Raw genomic sequence first — 20,985 nt, forward strand, 5'->3', positions numbered from 1 at the left:
TTTGGTGTAGTGGTTAAGAGAGTGGGACTCCACTTGAAGCCAGCTGGGTGACCTTGGATCAGTCACAGCTTCTAGGAGCTCTCTCAGCCCCACCCACCTCACAGGGTGTTTGTTGTGGGGATAATAATGACATATTTTGTAAACCACTCTGAGTGGGTGTTAAGTTGTCCTGAAGGGCGGTATATAAATCGAATGATGTTGTTGAAACAGGTAAGGAAGAATTGTCTGCCCTGGATCATAATGAAAAAGTGGGCTGAAAATTAAAGGGGCCAAAGTTTATGAGACTTAGAGAATCCATCCATAAGTAATATCCCCTGTTGTTGTTTTTTAAAGGGGAGGGGCAGGGAGAGATTTGGATCGGGGCCATGAAAATGAAACCCTGCAAGCCACTCCCCCACAATCTGGGAATTGCATTTGCCCTGCAAGGAGACTATATAGGTTCCATAGAAGTATGATTGTGGTATAGTGGTTAGACTAAGAATGAGGTTCAAATTCTGCCACAGCTATCAAGGTCAACTATGCACACCACCTTGAATGCCATGTTGGAAGGGCAGGATATAAATGTAATAGATAGACTCGGGTCATTTCGTAGAAAAAGAGCTGGAGGAACTCATTAGCATAACAGCATATGTCATGCCTCTTGACAGCACCAGGAGTGTATCATTGGCATAACTCATTTGCATATGCCACACCCCCTGACATCACCTATTCTGGCTGTTTTGGACCCAATCCTGGCCAGTCAGGGCCGAAATTGGGCCCAAAATGGTCAGGATTGGGCCGCTGCTGAGCGGGCGAGTGATCCACCAGCCGTCAGAGGCCCAATCTGGGCTGTTTCAGCCCCAGTCCGGGCCAAAATGGGCCCAAAATGGCTGAGCCAGGTGGCCTGGGCCACCTGACCTCTTTGGGGAACTGCGTTCCTGCACGTTCCCCCTCAAAATGAGCCCTAGATAGACTTGTATCTTCTCCCCCATGAAACAAACAGATCAAGGGATGGGCAATCTGCATTCTGGGAGATTGCCCATCCCAGAATGCATTCATTCAGTGGCTGAACATCTGTTTTGCATACAGAGGATCCCAAGGAAAAGGATCAGGCAGTAGACGGCGGGGAAGGCTTAACCCAGCTCTCCAGACACCCTGGGTACCTGCTGCCCACCAGAATAGTCAGGACTGGCCTTGATCAACCAGTGGTCTGTCTGACTCGGTATAAGGCAGCTCCTTGTGTGTGCAGGGCTCATAATCTGCTTTGCATGCAGGTTTATGATCAGATATTAGAAGATGTCAAAGACCATTGCTGAAATCCCAGACAGCTGCTAACAGAACAGTAAACGGTACTGACCTTGATAAACAAATGGTCTGACTGTAAGTGTAAGACAGCTTTGTGTGTTCAGGAGGAAAGTGGTGGAAAGGAAAAGGTTCAACCTCACCCACCACCCTCTGTGGCCCCGATCCAAAATAGGAGCCTCCACAGCAGCTTTTAGCTTCTTTCAAAAGAGCTGAGTGACCTTGGGTCAGTCACAGCTTCTCGGAGCTCTCTCAGCCCCACCTACCTCACAGGGAGATCGTCGTGAGGATAATAACAACACACTTTGTAAATTGCTCTGAGTGGGCATTAAGTTGTCCTGAAGGACACTATATTAATTGAATGTTATTATTATTAGCTTCTTTCAAAAAGAGAGAGAGAGGCTATTGAGGGATTTGTCAGTTCATATCTATTTGTGGCTTTTTATTTCAGGGGAAGGACAGTAGGTTGCTCGTCCCAGCTTACACTTCGGTGTGTGATCAAAACACAGAACTTCAGATCTTGAATTTCTATCTGGATGGCATCCAAGTTTCTTAACTTGCTCCAGGCAGCAATGGTGAGAGAAGCAGCACCTTCAGTTAAAGAGAAACAGCCCAAGTGTTAACCGTCCTTAAAATATTCCGCTTCTCTAAAGGACAGCGTTCTTTGAATTGGCTTTAATTTTTTTTATGCACACACACCAATCTAGTTTGCACAAGTCTATAAATACATTTCTCTCATTACGAAAAACGAATGTCAAAACATTAGCTGCATTCAAAATATATGTATGGGGGATGAAGACAGCAGGTCCTGTTCCTGTGGCCTGAATGCCGGCTGACAAGCCGCCTCTCTTTGCATTTGGCCACTGTGACAAAATCCTGAAACAAACTTGTGCAAATGCACCAAGACTGTTGTTTTGCTGGGGGTGGGGAGATACAAAACAGCAAAAAGAACTGCCCATGTGAAATGCGCTGTACCAAATTTAGAAATCACCCTTCCCTCCTGCTCATCTCTGTTCTGCAATACACTATCCATCTATCGCTCCCTCCCTCCCCCCTCCATCTTTATCTCACCCATCCTCAAAGAAGCTTAGGATAGAATACATGGATCTGTCCTTTCCCACTTGGTCTTGACAACAACCTCCTGAGTTAAGTGAGGCAGGAAAAGAATGCCTGTCCAAAGGTCACCCAATCAGCTTTACACCTGAGTAGGGATTTGAACCTAGGTTTTTCTGCTTGTAGCCCAGTGCTATAACCACTACACCACACTGGTTATTATTAGTGGTTCCACTGATGGCTAATAACTAGACATGGGCATGAACAGGAAAAAAAACGAACTTGGTGTTCGTTGTTCATTGGCGTTCATGAACAAGGAACAATGAACATTGACAAATAACATGTTCGTTGTTCATGGGGGCCAGCAGGCTCTCCTCCAGCCCTCAAGATCCATACCGCACCACTCCCAGAAACCCTACCTGAGCAGGCAGCAGGAAAGGTACCAATAATAAATAATAGCTTGGCCCAGAGCCTGGCAGCAGCCTTGGAACCTGAAGGGGTAGATCCCTATCCGACCACACAAAGAAAATTCAAGCTCCAATGCACTCACCCTGTCTCTCTAACAGCAGCTCTCTCTCCCTGAAAGCCAGAGCTGGAAGCCCCCCTCCCCCCTGGTCTTTTCCTCTTGTAACAAATTTGGAGCTCCAGTCCACACTTGGAAGGAAGACCTGACAAATTGGGCTTAGATTGGGGTTTCCAGGGCAACAGCAGGAGTTCAGACAGAGTTCAGACAATCCCTGCCTGAGTTGCCAAGGGAATTGATTGCAGGTGCCAGACTGTCTGGCTCGACGAACAGCAATGAACAGCAACGAACGAGGCTTGCATTATGATCACCTATTTAGAATGGGGCCTCACAAACAGCTTGTTCGCGAACAGCAGATTGGGCTGTTTGTGGGTTTTTTTAGTTCATATTGCTGTTCATGCCCATCTCTACTAATAACCCAGCAGCTGGGATTCCATGAGTCAGGTACTACGGGCCGAAGACCAGTGTTGCACATTTTTTTCATTTCCTCTTGGTTTTAATTTTTTGCAAACCACTTCGAATAATTTATTTTAAGAAAAGCAGACAATGACCTGTCCAGATCATCTGTAGGATGGCCTTTTCCTTCCTGGCCACAGTAGCATCCGTATAATTCAAAGTCCTCTGGGCATCGGTCCGTTAAGCAGTAGAGCATTTCGCCTAACTGTTGCAGCTCCCTCTTCACTTGGCCGTTGTCTCGCAGTTGCAGAAAGGTAAAACGCTCACACACTGTGGAAAGATGGAGAAATGAGGGTCACACCACTGGACTCTACTGGGGATCTTTTCCCCCTGAGAACCTACTTTCAGCATTTGAACATCCATAAGCTTCTTAATGTACCAGCTAGGGGAAAGGAGACATCCATTCTGATGTGCTAAGAGGAGGGGTGACTTGGCCCATAAACTGACCAGGACAGTTTGCAGAAGTTGAATCTTCTAGAGGACAATGGAGGTCAGGAGCAAGCCGAGTCAAGCAAGAGTCATGTGGGGCCACTGCGCTTGGACCCAGCCAGCAGCGACAAAGGACATAGCAACGGGTAAATTAATGATTTTGGGATGCCACCATTGGGTGTGTTCAAAACAGTGGCCCACTGCAGGGACTGCTTGTCTTAGTCCTGGATTCTTGACATCCTAATCTGCCCTGACTCAGGTTGATTTTGACGTTAAACTCCAGATTTTGATAGGGCTATCAAATAGGGGTAGTCCAACCTAATCTAATCCAATCTAATCAGATATCAGAAGCTAAACAGGTTCAGCCTGGTTAGGACTTGTACAGGAGACCACCAAGGAAGGCCAGAGACGCTCTGGAGAGGCAGGCAATGACAAGCCCCCTCTGTTCATCTCTTGCCTTGAAAACCCTATGGAGTCACCATAAGTTGGCTGAAGCTGACATCGCTTTACATTGAGCATCCACAAAAGGCTGTGAAGAACAGAGCTTCCCTTTACAGCAGAAACATTTTCATTATTTACTGCAAACCACTTGGAGCCTCTAAAAAACACCCAACTGGTGTACTGATGCTTTAAATCAGTTTGGTTGGCCAGTTGGATAAGCCAAAAGGGATGGCCATCTTGCATCCAACCAACATAAAGTTCCATTAAAGGAAATATACAAATTATTACTCAAACTACCATTTTTCCAAGCTTATTCATCTTGTTTCAATAATGTTGTGTGTAACATGGAGAAAACCCACACCTTTTCCAAAAGCGTCTTCAGGATCCAGTGTCTCATCTGGAGCAGTTGTAGAATAAGTTGTACTCTCCTCTCCTGGGTCTGCTATCTTAAAATGATTGCCTGTTGCTGCAAATCAAATACAATTTGTTATGGGGGAGGGGCAATCATTTGCAGCACCCTACATTTGTTGCAAAAGCTTTCATGGGTCAGAAGAATTCAACTTTGGAATTCAACTTCAATGGTCACCCCAGTGGATAAAGGGATATTATATATAGAAAAAACACACACACATCCACCTTGTGTCTTCTTTTGAATGATAACAGCTGCAAAATAAATGCATTAATAAACATGAGAGGCTACAAGGCCCAACATTGCATGAGGAAATAGTTGTGGTACTATGCAGAACACAAATGAGTACAAGATCCATTCATTCATTATGTTTATATCCGACACTTAACCTTCCCCCAATTGCTTATATGATTATTCCATTTGCTTTCCATTTCAACAGCTCTTTTGATGCAGTTTAGAGAAAGTGACTTGCCAAAGGTGACCCAGTGAGCTTGGTGGCCCAAGTCTAGATTTAAGCCCATACCTGTCCATTCCAAAACCAGCCCTTTAACCACTATACTATGTTGTCTCTTTAATCAAATGAATATAATATCCAATCAAAGTGGGTGTGTCCCATTTCTGAACTACTGGCTACTTGTGGTGATGGTGAAGAATTTTTAAAATCTAAAAAGAGACCATTGTTTTCTCTAGTCACCCCCCCCCCCCCGATGCTCCTCGTCTTTATTGAGTACAGATTTCACAGCAATGAATGTAATGATAATTTACTATTTGGCAGTTTCACCATCAAGTCTCCTTTGGAATTCTTTTTAAGTCCATCAAGGTTTGCTTCCAAATGTTCTGAGAAACGGAAATGCCTTCCTCTGCTTTCACTTATAATTTTTTAATGTCTGGTTTGAATCAATTTATGGAATTAATCTGACACTGTGAAACTTGCATTAGGTAATTCCAGAGGGGAAGTTGTATTAGTGTGTAGCAGCAAAATAAAAGAGGTATTTTACAGACTTTTACAGAACAGTATTTATTTCAGCACAAGCTTTTGTGAGACTGAGCTCACTTTTTCAGAAGAGCCAGTTTGATGTAGTGGTAAAGAGCGTGGGACTCTAATCTGGAGAGCCAGGTTTGATTCCCCACTCCTCCACTTGAAGCCAGCTGGGTGACCTTGGGCTAGTCACAGTTCTCTGGAGCTCTCTCAGCCCCACCCACCTCACAGGGTGATTGTTGTTGTGGGGATAATAATGGCATACTTTGTAAACTGCTCAGAGTGGGCATTAAATTGTCCTGAAGGGCGTTATATAAATCAAATGTTGTTATCATCATCATCATCATCATCATCATTATTATATAAACTGTCTACCCACCGAGCAAAAGTAACCTGATGTACAACATTACTGGGGGGGGGGGGGGATCACTGCGCACGGTCATTACTCCTTGGCTAGAAATATGAAAGTAAGATGGGAATGAATTAAAAACAAAATGGTGGAGCATAAAAGATGAGAGAGATCTTAAGACCATTGAAGTGAGAGTACTGTACTACTGACTGATTTTTTCCTTTATTCCAAACAGAATCCATATAAATGTTAGTTCTGCTTACCTTTGTCTGTTGATCTCCCAAGAAACTCTGAAGTTGGCACCACCTCAGGATGTATAGAATTAAGACGTTGTGGAGTAGAAGTTGTTGCTCCCTCTGGGACGAACAATCTTTCAGTCAGCCCTGGAAACACGTATGTGATTAAACACTCTACAGAGGACTAGTGGTTGGATTCAGTCAACTTTTTCACTCTGTCTCACTCAATTCCCTTCGTTACCATAGCTCCCAATTCGCTTGACTTGTCCAAGCAGGTTCCATGATCCCCAGCATAGCCTTTTTAGGTGGTCAACGGTTGGTCCCTTTTTTACCAGTAGAAGAGCTGGTTGGAGCCAACCCGAGAACCACTGTCCATTTCCCAAATATTAAGGTCTGGAAATGTTTTATGGATTCAGACAGCCATTTGACCAACAGATTTTACCAGATATAATTCCTTACTGCTCCGCATGTTGATAGAGAGGATCAAGCTACCCTGGGATGAAAGTTCTCCCCATGTGTGGCTTTTTTTGCCATGGAAATGGATTGTCTGAAGGTAACTCGTGACCGGTGGGCTTTGCTGCTTTGTTTCCGGAAGTTAGATTTTTGCAGATCGTCCAAAGGGCTGAAGAACCCAACACTCATCTTTCATAGGTGGAGAGTACCCTCAAGTCATAGTTGACTTATGGTGACCCCTGGTGGGGTTTTCGTGGCAAGAGACTAACAGATGTGGTTTACCATTGCCTGCCTCTGCAACCCTGGTCTCCATTGAAGGTCTCCCATTTAATTACTAACCAAGGCCAACCCTGCTTAACTCCTGAGATCTGATGAGATCAGGCTTACCTGGGCTATCCAAGTCAGGGTCATGTTTCATTAACAGGCATGAATCTCACATCCCCAACCTTCTCTCCACGTATCCCTCTCAAATGTAAACATTCTCGACAGCAATTGACATCCTAAAATTATCACCATGTAAAAGCATTTCCCAGCCACCAGAGAGCCACAATTTGTCCCTAAAATTTATACATAATTTTAGAAGAAAATTGCAACTGCCAGCTAGCACAGTTTGGCCATCCTTGGGTTGGGTTGAGCGGTAATTTCTCTCAGTGGAAGGAGTTTCCATTGGCAGAATATGACTGTCTCTCCACCCCCATCCTGCTGAAGCCACAAATGCTGCTCCTGGGGGACAGAAGATCCCCAGGATTAGCATGAGGAGAAAGTCAAACGTCTGCAAATGAAGAAGGATTAAGCTAAAATCCCTGTCCTTAGCTGCTGTCAACATTCTGAATCTCTACCTTTTAGAGCATGTTCCGTTCTTAGCATATCTTGTTTTAGATTTTTTTTCTCTTTTGGTTAATTCACACATTGTTATCTCATAAATGGATGGCTCTGTTGTATAGATTTCATGATCCACACAGGCTGGCCACTTTATTATGATAAGATGATGGTGTGTTTTAATTATTTTTTGTGTTTTTTACCTTTGATTTTAATTATTTTAATGGTGTGTTTTGTTTGGGTGTAATGGTTTTTAAGATGTGGTTTTATTATGTATGTTTTTAATCTGTTAGCTGCCTTGATGGCCTGGATGGTGGCAGTAAGGTGGTCTATAAATTTTGTAAATAAAATGAACAAACATTGGGAATCATTTAAGACAATGACATAGGATGTCTGTAAGTACAGGCAGTGCCTTTTCTTTCCTTCCTTCTCTCTTTACCTTCTTTCCATTTATCTGTTTTTAGAAGGAAAAGCTCCCATATCAGAAATCATGACAACTTCTGTATCCTTGGTATCATTTACATTGCTGACTTACCACTTGGCATGGAATCTTCCAATGCAGCAAATATGCCTCCCAGGACTTTGGCATGAATGGACAGAAAGCAGAAAGCATGGGTTAGCAGAGAAATCAATTAACTGTACTTTTTGAAATCCGTTCCATGAGGGATAAAAAAAACCAAAGTTTTTTTTCTTTAAACAATCCAAAATAATTACTTCTCCCATTTTGTGAGCCAGAGAAACTCAGGCACAAAATATATTGTCCAGCGCAATGGGATGTAGACTAGAACATGGGCTTTCCTGTCCTTTCTATGCAATGTCTAGTCTTATCTATGCAGCCTGGGAACATCGGACAGGATCTCAAGAAACAGCCAAACACCAACTTGCCTCTCAAGTAATGGCACATCAGTTCTCTTTCTGTTGTTGCTGCTTTTGTGGCTCACAGACAAAAGACAGAGATTGCAAGATAACCAGAGGTTGTGCTCTGATTCAGAGCCAAAACAGACGAGATGCCTGACACGTGGAGGACATGCGTCAGTTTCCTGCAAGGTTCCACAGGAAGTGCAGTGAGAAAGAACCTCTGCCAGGGAGAAGAGGGAGAGAATCATTCTCTAAGCATCTCATCTAGTCCGCTTGGCTCCCTCTTATCACCACCAGCTCCCCTTGCTCCCCTAAAAGCACTCCGCAGCCCGAGAGAGCCGAGCATGCTGGTGGCGGTGAGATGGAATTGATTGTGCCAGCGGCTCCCTCGGCTCCCTCTGGCTGCCGAGTGCATTTAGGGGAGCAAGGGGAGCTGGCAGGGGCAAGAGGGAGCCAAGCAGACTAGACAAGACGCCTAGAGAAAAAACCTCTGCCAGGAAGAAGAGGGATTCTCTCCTCCTTCTCTCTGGCAGAGGTTCTTTCTCACTACACTTCCTGTGGAGTCTTGCAGGAAACTGTCACGTGTCCTCCATGCATCAGGCGTTCATCTATTTTGGCTCTCAGAGACAATATGCTGCTGGGAAATAGCAGCTGGAAAGGCTTCTGACCTTCGGGCCCTGCTGGTGGGCTCCCTGGAAGCATTTGTGGGCAACAGGATGCTGGGGTAGTTAGACTTGGGGTCTAACAAGGCTTTTCTTGCATTCTAATGCCTTTGATGACAATGTGAAAATCGGAGAAGGAGCACTAGGTATCCATCTCCTATCCCCAGTCCTTCATTGTATTTGATCTGGCTTAGCATTGCCTTCATAGTAAACTTCACCTGCAATATATAAATGGTTTGGGCTCCCAAATCCCTTCAATGCAAGACCACTTCTGACCCCATTTGACGCACAGAGATCTCAAAAATTGCCTTGTCAACATTGACCCTCTTTACCTCCTGTTTCAGAGTTCTTCATCAACAGATCACTAGACTCTGGAGGAAGGTCTATTGAAGACAAAAAAAATGAAACAAAGCTGCTAAGTTTTAAAAAAGTTTAGAAAGCGAATAAACACAACTCATGCTTCTGTTTAAGATGCTAAGTTGTCAAAAGGAGTCAAAATTGACGTACAAGGAGAGACAGAAGAATTAGCCTGGGGCCCGTCTTTACCTCCTGCTTCAGGGTTCTTCAGCAATAAGTCACTGGATTCTGGAGGAACATCTACGAAAGACAAAAATGAAATGACACTGCTACATTTTAGAAAACGTTTAGAAAATGAATGCATGAAAAAAGTCCAATTCAGGCTTTTGTTTATGATGCTGTGAAAAGGAATTAAGACTGTGGTTGCTGTGAATTTCAAAGTGAACCTATCTGGCCGATGAATTTACCTTGTTCAACACTCACAATCAGACTGAGCCCATCTGGGATATCTTCGGATTGCACAAGTTTTGTTTTTTGATCGGAACAAGTTTTGTTTTTTGATCGGAAGCTGACTCACACCTGATAGGGGAATCAGCTGGGAGTTGGGTTCTTCCCCACCCTGCCCCCTCAGCAAAATAGCTAGATGGTGTAGTTGTAAAAGGGTGCTCTTTCTTCCCATCCAAGCTGGACAGAGAAAGAAGCAATGGTTTCGATAGCTGCATTGCAAGAGGAGAGAAAGAACTCATTTATCTTTCCTCCAATCCAAGCTGTGGAGGGACAGATGAAATGTTTCCGAGCTCCCTTGCAAAATAGATAAGAGAAAGAGCTGGCTTTTCTCCTTTTCGCTGCCCCCAAACTGACAGCTTGAGGCAAGGGAGAAGAAATGGGAAACCAACTGGGCTTCTGATCACCCTTGCCCCTAAATTTGCTGCAACTCAGCAAGTCTGAGGTGCAGCAAAGTTTCCAGGATGGGAAATAAGAAGAATCTGACTTCCAGCTGATCAGCGGAGGAAGGGCTTCCGATGGATGCAAGTAGCTTGTTCCTGTGAATACACATAAAAAGTTCCAAACAACCAAACAACCCATTGATTAATTGGCTGCCTAATTTCCACAGACAAGCAGAAAGTGAGCCACACTGGCAGCAGTTAGAACATCCCTTAAGGCTGGTGTAGGAGAAGAGATTAAAAGCCATTCTTTACCTCTGACTTCAGGCATCTGCAACAATAGGTCACTGGACTCTGAAGGAATGTCTGCTGAAGACAAAAATAAAAATCATACTGCTACAGTTGGAAAAAATGAATCATGAAAAGCCCGATACATGTTTTTGCTAATAAGTCTGTGTTGTCAAAAGAAGTTAAAACTGATGGAATGCCAATGGGGTGATGTAGACTAATGTAGGAGACGGTAGATGTATCAACCTGGCAGACATCTTTACCTCCTTGTTCTGGGTTCTTCAGCAACAAGTCAATGGATTCTGAAACACCATCTGCTAAAGACAAAGAAAATGGGCCATTTAATAAACACATTCTGCCTGACCTGGATAGCCCAGGCAAACCCAACCTCATCAGATCTTGTAGCTAAGCAGGGTTCGCCTTGGATACTAATTGGATGGGAGACCTCCAACAAAGACCAAGGTCGCAGAGGCAGGCAATGGCAAACCATCTCTTGCTAGGAAAGCACCACGTAGGGTTGCCATTAATCAGCTATGAATTGATTTCACTCTCCACACCCCCACTAAACACATGGAATTGAGCTGCTGGCCTAAAGCCATTTCACTCATGTTTAACAGGGGTAACTGACATGATCTCGGGGGTGGGGCGGGGGAGACACACTACCTGTAAATTATCCTGTGTACTTCTAAGAATCTTGGTGCATTCAGAAAATCATTAAAGAGGGTTGTTGTTTTTCAGGATCAAGCATAAGTGAGATTGAAAAAGAGTCTTTGGTAGATAGTACTGGTCAGATTGGCATCACTGAGCACACAACACTTTTGGAGCGCAGTGGATTTCTTTGCATTCAGACATTTTTCCAATTGATGGTTGTTGTGGGTTTTCCGGGCTGTATTGCCGTGGTCTTGGCATTGTAGTTCCTGACGTTTCGCCAGCAGTGGGGTTGAGCTGAGTCATCCTGTAAGAGTTTCCCAGGGTGTGGAATGCTAATGGCGGGAGGCTTCACTGTATCCTGAGGAGGTTCTTTTGCATATGGATTGGTGCTTGATGTGCTAATCTTCTCTGCACCCCTCCTGAGTAGATATAAATGACCTGCCAACATCTTTTCCACACTGTGACACTGAGAGATCTCTGTCTTTTGGTGCTACACCTCTGAAGATGCCAGCCACAGCTGCTGGTGAAACGTCAGGAACTACAATGCCAAGACCATGGCAATACAGCCCGGAAAACCCACAACAACCATCGTTCTCTGGCCGTGAAAGCCTTCGACAATACATCGAACACCTCTTGGGGGTCAATTCTTTGTTTCCTCTAGTTGTCTGCCCTGGATCTTGCTGATCAAATGCACTCCAGGAGTTCCAGGCATGGAACCTAATTTCCAGGCATGGGTCCTACACAGATGGCATGGCATGAGGGGGAAGGCTTAACTCTCTCTCTTTGCATGCCTCTATCTTGATCTGAATTGGGCCCACACATGCAATGGGATGAAGTTCCGAGCATAAAGCTTCCAGTGCACGTCAGACTTGAGGCAGACATGTGGGAGATGTGAAGACATCGTGTGACATAGCCCTTGCACAGCTCACTCGCTGATTAAACAAATTAGTACACAAGTAAAACCAATCGTTGTAAAGAAAAAGCATACTTTGTTTCTAAACAATGCTTGCATGCTCTGATGTGATTGTCAAGGCAGGAGAGGCATTCCCTCTCCTGCAAGAAAGAAGAGGATCTCTCTCTTCCAGGACTAGTTCAAAGTATTCAGTCACCCCAAGCAAAATAATGCAAGACATCCTCCTGTACCACCACTTCTGGGAAAAGCCCAGTTAAACCATAAAGTATTCAATAGTTCCTAGAGAGGTGTGACATTACTTCCAGGTTTTTCCTGGAAGTGAACTCACACCACCATCCTGATGGCCACTTTTTAAACATTTTTCTCCCACTGCTGTTCCAAGCAGCTGTGGATAATGAGAGGCAGAGGCAGGGAATCCCTTCCAAGGTTTCGGCTGCAACTGTAAGCAGTCGGCCCTGGCCTTCACCATATTTGATATACCTTTAATAGAGGCCTCTGATATAAAAGGTCACAGGGCCCCCGGATTAATGCAGCTTGGTCTGCACCAGGGGAAATTCCAAGCTGGCTAGACTGAATGTTGCTGGACTCAACCCAAGAGATTCAGGCGTGTGGGGAATGTGCTTGTAAATGCAAAGGATTAAGGTGATTGGATTTACTATCTTCCAAGCAACTGGCTTGACAATACCAGGCTTTGCTCTGTAACTCCATTAGCACATTCCAATGCCTTCTTACCATGATTACATGTCCCCACCCAAAACTTGTGCGCAATCAATCAGCATGCATAAGTTAATTTCTCTCTGGGAACCTATGTCTCTTCATATCTAAACCCATCAACTTAACTCATTAGCAAACTGCCCCTTGTGTGCAGCTCCAGGAGAGACTTTGCATTTTCTTTCACAAACCCTGGTAGCAGGTAATCAAACCTTTGTAATGCCCAGAGACGGACCTTTATGGTGTTTGTTCCAATGGCTGAGGGGGCTTCCCTGCCTCAGGACATGTTTTGCCCTATAAGAACCAGGGCTTCTTCCCATTCAAACTGCACACTTACTGGATCCAAGCGCTGGTCCATTGGGGTCACCTTTGCTAAGACTCTCTCCTGGCTAAGAACGCAGGACGTTTGAAGCTGCTGTCTTCCTCCGTGGACTACTCTACTCTCCTGGATCAGTAAATATACTTTCCTTCCCCTCACTCTATTCCAATTTCTAGCTAACTTATTGTTTAACTGGGCTTTTCCCAGAAGCGGTGGTACAGGAGGATGTCTTGGATTAGTTTACTTGGGGTGACTGAATACTTTGAACTAGTCCTGGAAGAGAGAGAGAGAGACTCTTCTTGTTTCCAGGAGAGGGAATGCCACAATGTGAGGGAATGTGATGCGATTGTCAGGGTAGGAGAGGCATTCCCTTCTGTGAGATATAGAGAGGTTTAATGTGCAATTTGGCATTTCACTGCAGTTTTGAAATGATCTTTGTTAACCTAGTTGAAATGGTTTTCGTGAAAAGTGAGATACATATTTTACAAGGAAAATCAGAGTCAGCTTCCCTCAAGTTTTGATGGGAAATGTAGGCAGCTTGGTGGAATGTTGGACAAGTGACAGTTGAAAAGTCCGTTGGACAGCAGTCGGAGAGCCAAGCTGCAAGACAAGAGCCAAGCTGCCTACATTTCCCATCAGAACTTGAGGGAAGCTAACAAGTGTCCAACCTGTGTCATTCGTCACTTGTAGCTTGGCCCTATGATAATACTCTTTTTATTGAGTGATAAGGATTCTAAAGTTACGCTGGCAGTTGCAAAACTTATACCAATCCTTATTTACCTTAAATAACCAATTTAAACAACTTTGCAGCTCAAGCTCTCAGTCTGGAGCTTCTAAAGGGGAAAGGAGAAGGAAAAGAAGAAATGGAAAGGGGAAAGAAGAGGGGAGAGGAGAGGGGGAAAGAAAGTTAGAAACAATTTTACTGCATCTTTTTGATGCAACCTCCCTGTTTCTTCCAACCAACCAACAGACTTCCTCTGGCTCTTAATTTTCAAGTTTTAAGCCAATTGGTTAGAACCTTTGGGGAGGTTTCTTCGATAGCTTACGTGCTCGTTTTCAGCTCAGATTTGGGTAAATTACTGTTTCATATTCCTATACAAGTGATGAAAAGTTAAAGGTCACTTTCCTTTGAAGAAGCATTGGAGTATTTGTGTAAATTTTTTCTAAATGTACAGTTTGCGGGGAAAATGTATATCTCACTTTTTGCGAAAACCATTTCAACTCGGTTAACAAAGATCATTTCAAAACTGCAATGAAATGCAAAATCACACATTAAATGTCTCGGTCTCACAAAGGGGAAGTATGTTGTTAAAGAAGCAACTGAGTCTGCCATTAATCTGAAGCATTTTTTTAACAGAAGATGCCAGCCCTTGCTTACAACTGGGACCGGATTAACCATTCTGCTGTTTAAGCAGCAGAGAACTTTGAGTAGTGGAACTAACTATGGTCCTTGCACTCCAGAATGTCTGCAACACATACTTCTGTGTAGCACTACCTTGAACATATTTACATTACATAAAAATCTCACACACCTCCTCTGAAGATCTCCAAACCTCCGTCATTCTGCACATCCGGTGTAACTGTTTAAAAGAGAAAGGAAACAGCTTGTGAGTGCTGTACAAACCAAGCACCCAGATGAAAGTAATAGAACATATCAAATATATAAATCACACAATCATATTGTGGTTGTGAAGCACTTACATGCTGCCCTAGGAGTCCTGAGCATCGTATGATCAGTGGGTTGTGGAATTACTAGAAGATACATAACAAACCAGGGTATGCCTGTGAGAGTACGCAAACTTTAAGGTCCCAAAGGACTTTTTCAGCACAATCCTAAGGTAGGGGGGAGAAAGTGCTCAGGGAACTGACTAGCCTTCCAGCGGGAGGGGGTAAACAAAACTCACCTTTTTAAACTCCTTGTGTGCACACAAAGGACGCTTTTGGTCCTGGGCCCTGTGTGATGATGTCAGTTCCTGGAAGTGATATCTCACAGAGCCTGGGAGCACTCCTGCACTTCCAATTTGGCCCGTTTGGGGCTCAAATCAGGTTGCTGTGAAGCGTGGGAGTGCTCCCAGGGCAGCACAATGATGTCACTCCAAGGAGTGACATTGTTGCGCTGACATGGGAGCATGCCCGGGAGGCCTGTTCCTCTATCTTACCCCCCCCCCCACACACACACAACCAGGTGAGTAGTAGGATGGGAGCAGAGGATTCCGTACCCCCATTAGGCGATCGGGCAGCCTAATCTATCTTTTACACTGATGTATCGTGCACTTGTGTCTCAGTAAGCCCAGGTTACTCAGGTGTAGCTTCTCAGTGGAGCTCTAACAGTCCTCCACACCAGTGCCCCTGTTTGATGGCCAGCCACCAGTGAGCCTTGGGTATAAACCCCATGCACTGGTGTGGGAGTGGGCAGGGTGGGGGTGGGAAGCTGGATGTTAGTTGGCATTCTAAGCCGCTCCAGGCTAGGTAACCCTCTCAAACAGAATTTATGCCATAAAAAACAGCATAGGCGCTGATGCAAAGGAAATAGTCAACTGCCCTCCCACCTGCATGGCCCTGAGGAGCTCAAGATGCCAACTACAGCTGCAACCAATCCCCTTGTGCCCTGGCAGCTGCAAAGCCCCCTCCTCAACATCCAATCACAGCCCCTCACCCTACATGAATCCCATCCAGGATGCTCCTAAACTCAGTAAGTATGGTGCATGGGCGGCATGCGGCTCTATCTCAGAGCTCCCTGCCATGCGGACTTAGAGTGCAAGGCACCTCAGTAGTGGGAAAAACAAAGAGTGGGTACTTCACAAAATTGGGTGAGCACTTATACCCCTGGGGGAGAGCAAAGTCCAGAATTTTGGCTAACATCGCTCTCAAAATATATTTCAGTCTACAAACATAAACTAAAAACTACTTTGTACTGTTTCTTGCTTAGAAACGACAACACAAGCATTCATTCATACATGTTTTTTTAAATATCAAACTGCCTCCTCTCCTCTGCTGTCTGGGGCTGAGGGGATACCAGCGGGTTCAGGCTGCAGTGGTCAAGTTGGGCTCCATCGCTCAGTTCTGTTCTGTTCCCCAGCTAGAGAGCTGGCGGTGGCTGGAGGAGCTCTCTGGCTCTGCCCCGGGGGCCAAGTCAGCCACAGCCAGGAAGGGAGGAGAGAAGTGGGATGAGGCTCCATCCCTGCTCCATCCTTATAGGGCGTACCTGCAGGCACCAGCTGAGTGGGAGGGCGGGGCCACCTGAGAGTTAGTACCTGTGAGCTTCAGCTGAGAAGCTGTGAGTGGAGGAGTCAGAATCTGTGAGCAATTGCTCACGTGCTCACATTAGCGGGAACACTGATAGGGTGTTATGTCACGGGTGCCGCAAAGGGGGGAAACAGCCATATCCCGGCCAAAATGATGGATCTTTGGGGTACCCCATCAACTGGGCCATCTTGATCCCCCTTTTGCTGTTTTTTGGGCAGGAGGGCAGGAATTCAGACTCGGGGCTTTAGAAGGAGTGCAACAAATACAGGGGAAAGACAAAACATGCATGTAAAACAAATTCAGATTATTATAGAATTTGCCCCCCTGTTGTGCTTTCAGTTTGGTCCTGGCTATCCCAAACAAAATACAGCGGAGTTTACACACATACCCTCGGCCATAGGAATGGTTGTCAGTGGAGAATTTTCTGTCTCCTGCTGCCGCAGCTCTGCCAAAACAGACAAATTCCAAAAGGGTAGCCAAGTTAAACTGCTGCTATTAAAACAAAAACCTCTTGGGAGCAATTTAAATGCTACCCAAAACTTCCATGGGTTCTGGCCACAGGATTCCCTTACTCCATCCCTCTATCGCACAGATGATTTTACATCTATTTTGATAGCCATATAAGATAATTATATTTTTATCCAACACTTCCTTCAAGGAACTCAAGATAATGGGTTTGATCCAGGGCAAAATTCCTATTGCGCTAGACAATAGGAATTTTGTGAATCTGTGAATCCAATAATGGATTCACAGGGGGAAAGACTTGTAGTAACTACTTGCATGAAGTCAAACGTATTGTGTCCCCACTTGCGTTACCACTTGTGCAAGATTTTGTGCAACCAATTTCTGAGTCCCATAAGGAGGAAAGCTCTATATGTTGCACATGCAGAACTGTGCTAAATCAATTTATGTTTCTGCTTACGCACTGCTGGATCAAAGCCCAAATATATAAAAATGCCTCTCCCCTCCTCCTGTGTTATCCTCACAACAATCCTATGAGGTAGGCATTTGGCAAGACTAATTGATAAATGATCCGTGATCAATGACCCAGCAAGGTTGATGGCTGAGTGGAGAGCTGAATCCAGGCACTCCCTGTCCAAGTCTGACAACAATACTGCAACACAGTATTATAAACATGTTGGTTTTCACATGTCAGTGATAGTAGACCTGTGATGTTATTATAGCAGACCTGACCTGAATGGCCTATGCTAACCCAATCTCATCAGATCTCAGAAGCTAAACAGGGTTGACCCTGATTTGTACTTGGATGGGAGACCACTAGAGACGGGCACAAACCAAAATGTGTACCAAAGTTTGGTACAAATGGCCAGTTTGTGACTCGCGAACCAGCAGTTCGTCAGAGCCCGTTTCTTTTTTTCTTTTTTTATCAATATATCTTTATTTAAAAAATTATAACAATAAACTATTAAACTATATACAATCATGAATTTGCAGTCATACAAGAAGTTAATACTTGAATCTGTTAATAAATACATACATCAAAATTAATAAACACATAACATGTCATAATAAGTAACAATTGAGTGCATTTTAAAGCAGTTTAGAAGGTTATATCTTAGCATATATCTGAACAAATATAAGGAGAAAGTACTTGTAAATTCTAACATATTAAATTGACAGCTTACTTATATATTTGCATATATATGAAAGAATTTAAGACCAGGTAGGGAACTATTATTTTCGAGATTCAAAGAAAGGAAACAATTTCTCAATAAAGTTGGTTGTTCTTGGAAAATTTTCTACTTGGTAAATTTTATCATATAACTTTTCTGATATATAATGGTCCCAGATTTTTTTGTGCCAGTTATCAATTGAGGGTGTAGACTTAGATTTCCAAAAGGTAGCTATTGCGCTCAGAGCCCATTTCTGACAAACCACCACAAACTTTAGGCCAGTTCGTTTGGTTCATTTTTCGGTTCGTCACTGCAGACGGCCTGGCACCGATCAATCAGTTTCCTAGGCAACAGTGGGATAGGCTTTCTGCAGACCTTCTGCTGACCTAGAAGTGATGTTTTGCTGACCTGCAAGTGATGTTTTCATGAACCAAATGAATTGGTTCGTGAACCGGAGCAAGTTCGTGAAACTTCGTGGTTCGTGAAACGTGATGAATTATTAACTGCACCATTGGTTTTTTTCCCCCAGTTCATGCCGATCTCTAGAGACCACCAAGGAAATCCAGCATCACTGCACAGAAGCTGGCAATGGCAAACCACCTCTGAATCTCTCTTGTCTTGAAAACCCTCTAAAGTAGCCATAAGTTGGATGTGACTTGATGGCACTTTCCACCTCACCTGTGATAGTAGAAGGCAGTTTCATATGATAGAATTAGACCATTCATTGGTTTATTAAGGGCAGCATTGTCTACTCAGACTGGCAATGGTTCTTCAGGGTTTCAAGTCAGGATCCTTCATATTACTTACCACCTGATCTTTTTTTACCTGGAGGTGGTGGGGTTTGAACCTGGGACCTTCTCCATGTCAAGTGGATGCTCTACCCATGAACCATGACTTCACCATATTTAATTGCCAAATATCTCCTTTTTGAAGGATTTGTACCTGGTATCTGCCAGAACTACTGATAAATAGCCCTGACTTGGATAGCCCAGACAAGCCTGATCTCGTTAGATCTCAGAAACTAAGCAGAGTCAACCTTGGTTAGCAATTGGATGGAAGATGGAAAGACGAAAGTTGCAGAGGCAAAAAAATGACAAACCACCTCTGTTAGTCTCTTTCCCTGAAAACCCCAGTAGGGGTCACCATAAGCCAGATATGCCTTAAAGGCACTCTCCACCACCACCACACTGATAAATGAATACACGGTTAGGTAAACACTGAGTAAGCTAGAAGACATACCCGCAGCAAAAACGGTCGTCTGACTTTTCTCAGTGGCTATTTCTGAAAGGGAACAAATGAGGTCTTTTTTTAAAAAAAGATCTTCAGCCAAATGAAGAATGATTCAGAGAAAAGGATGGAGGAATCAAGGATAGATGAGACCGTTGAATTACATCCCTTTCAAATGGAAATGCAGGCTCATCCACAACAGCACATTCATCAGTGCTGTGTGCTTAATCTCATGAATCTATTCTGCCAGAACTGGTGCTTCTTCTGGTCCAGAAAGCCTTTTCCTGAAGCAAGGAGTTCAGCTAGCCACTTGAATGGGTGGTGGTCGTGGTTAAGAGCGGCAGGACTCTAATCTGGAGAGCTGGGATTGATTCCCCACTCCTTTGCTTGAAGCCAGCTGGGTGACCTTGGGTCAGTCACAGCTCTCTCAGAGCTCTCTCAGCCTCACCCACCCACCTCACAGGGTGATTGTCATGAGGATAATAATAATACACTTTGCAAACCACTCTGTGTAGCATTGTCCTGAAGGGCAGTATATAAATCGAATGTTATTATTATTATTACATTTCTTGCCCTGGAAGAAAGCACCAGTTCTAGTGGAATCCAAGCCCGTCTCTCCTGGACGTTACAATGCCCTTCCCAGGTTTACTTTAGTTTCTTAGACTTGCCTAGCCACTAAATATTGTACTGTGTTCAGCACTGGTTTTATTTGTTAAGAACTTTGTCCAGTTATTTTAATATAGACTATCTCATGAATTTATTATGTTTTTCATCGAATTCTAGCATTGGAAGTGGCCGTATATTTCATTTAGTTTAACTCCCTTGCTAAGTGTTGGAAATCCAAAGCCAAAGGCCACCTCCCCATTGTAGTTTGGATATTTTTCTAGGTATTTTTCACTACGGCTATGGGGCAGCATACGTAACTGCTCTTAAATAAATGTAAATACCAAACTCTTTCTTGCATTCGTGAGAGCTAGATACTTGTGTTATATTAAATAAAACTGAGATTGTGGGGGTTTCTGCTGCAATTATTTGGCCTGCTTGGCTTTTGGGAAAATGAGTGCAGCTTCTTTGGCCTCTGGGTCTAGGTTGCCAACTTATGAACCAGCCATTGAAACTGTCCATTTTCAGTTGTTTCGTCGGCAGCAATTAGAGGTGCCTCAAGCAGAGCGCTGGAGAGGCGGCATATAAATTATCCAAATAAACATGCAATGAATTCAATTCCAGGCCATGATGCCCATGGGCCAGATCTTTTGCTTGGCACAGAAGTAGGCTATAGCAGTTGGCAATATTATCTGGGCAATGCAGTGACTTAGAAAGCATGTATAGCCATTACTTCTCTTTCCACTCCAAAACCAGACAAAATTAATTTTGTACATCACATCAAGCACAAAAGCCGTAGGCATGCTCTTTTTGGTGGAGAAATTATAACTCAGAATTTAAGTAAGGGAAAGCAGGACATCTACAGGTATCAAGATTCGAGTCCAGTCGCACCTTAAAGACTAACAAGATTTTCCAGCAGATAAGCTTTCGAGAGTCTCAAGATATCTTTGTCAGGTATCAAGAAACTGTGTTCCCCCCACCCCGTTTTGTATCCTCACCCGTAACCAGAGAGGGACAGAATGAAACATCCAGGCTGTTCAAGGAAGAGTTAATGCGAGAATGCACAAAGCATTCAATAGCCGCTTTGTCGCAGTTGCAGAGAAGGCGTTCACAGGGATCTTCAGACTCTGGAGACGAAAGGGGGGGAATTAAAGGCCGACATACAAAGTCCTATTGAGATATCTGTTTCCACCATCTGCCTTCTCTCTACAAGGTTTTGACCTGGACAAGTGCATTTCATTTGGTAGCTGGTAGAGTGTAAATT

The 20,985-nt window shown here is 44.1% G+C and overlaps 1 protein-coding gene across 1 annotated transcript in view; it reads right to left on the reverse strand.

The window, feature by feature from the left end:
- The window catches only part of OC90 (otoconin 90), a 32,484-nt gene that overhangs the window by 563 nt on the left and 10,936 nt on the right, over positions 1-20,985 (reverse strand). Inside the window, exons 6-19 of the mRNA XM_054985904.1 lie at positions 20,720-20,848; positions 19,131-19,172; positions 16,646-16,702; positions 14,713-14,763; positions 14,544-14,591; positions 10,681-10,734; positions 10,445-10,498; positions 9,495-9,545; positions 9,272-9,331; positions 7,964-8,008; positions 6,184-6,303; positions 4,545-4,649; positions 3,409-3,583; positions 1,766-1,872 (exon numbers count right to left, since the gene is read on the reverse strand). Of these exons, the coding sequence (XP_054841879.1) occupies positions 1,766-1,872; positions 3,409-3,583; positions 4,545-4,649; positions 6,184-6,303; positions 7,964-8,008; positions 9,272-9,331; positions 9,495-9,545; positions 10,445-10,498; positions 10,681-10,734; positions 14,544-14,591; positions 14,713-14,763; positions 16,646-16,702; positions 19,131-19,172; positions 20,720-20,848 (1,098 nt within the window). The remainder of the gene's footprint in view (positions 1-1,765; positions 1,873-3,408; positions 3,584-4,544; positions 4,650-6,183; positions 6,304-7,963; positions 8,009-9,271; positions 9,332-9,494; positions 9,546-10,444; positions 10,499-10,680; positions 10,735-14,543; positions 14,592-14,712; positions 14,764-16,645; positions 16,703-19,130; positions 19,173-20,719; positions 20,849-20,985) is intronic.

Source organism: Eublepharis macularius, chromosome 7 (genome assembly GCF_028583425.1).
Source record: "Eublepharis macularius isolate TG4126 chromosome 7, MPM_Emac_v1.0, whole genome shotgun sequence".
NCBI lineage: Eukaryota > Metazoa > Chordata > Lepidosauria > Squamata > Eublepharidae > Eublepharis > Eublepharis macularius.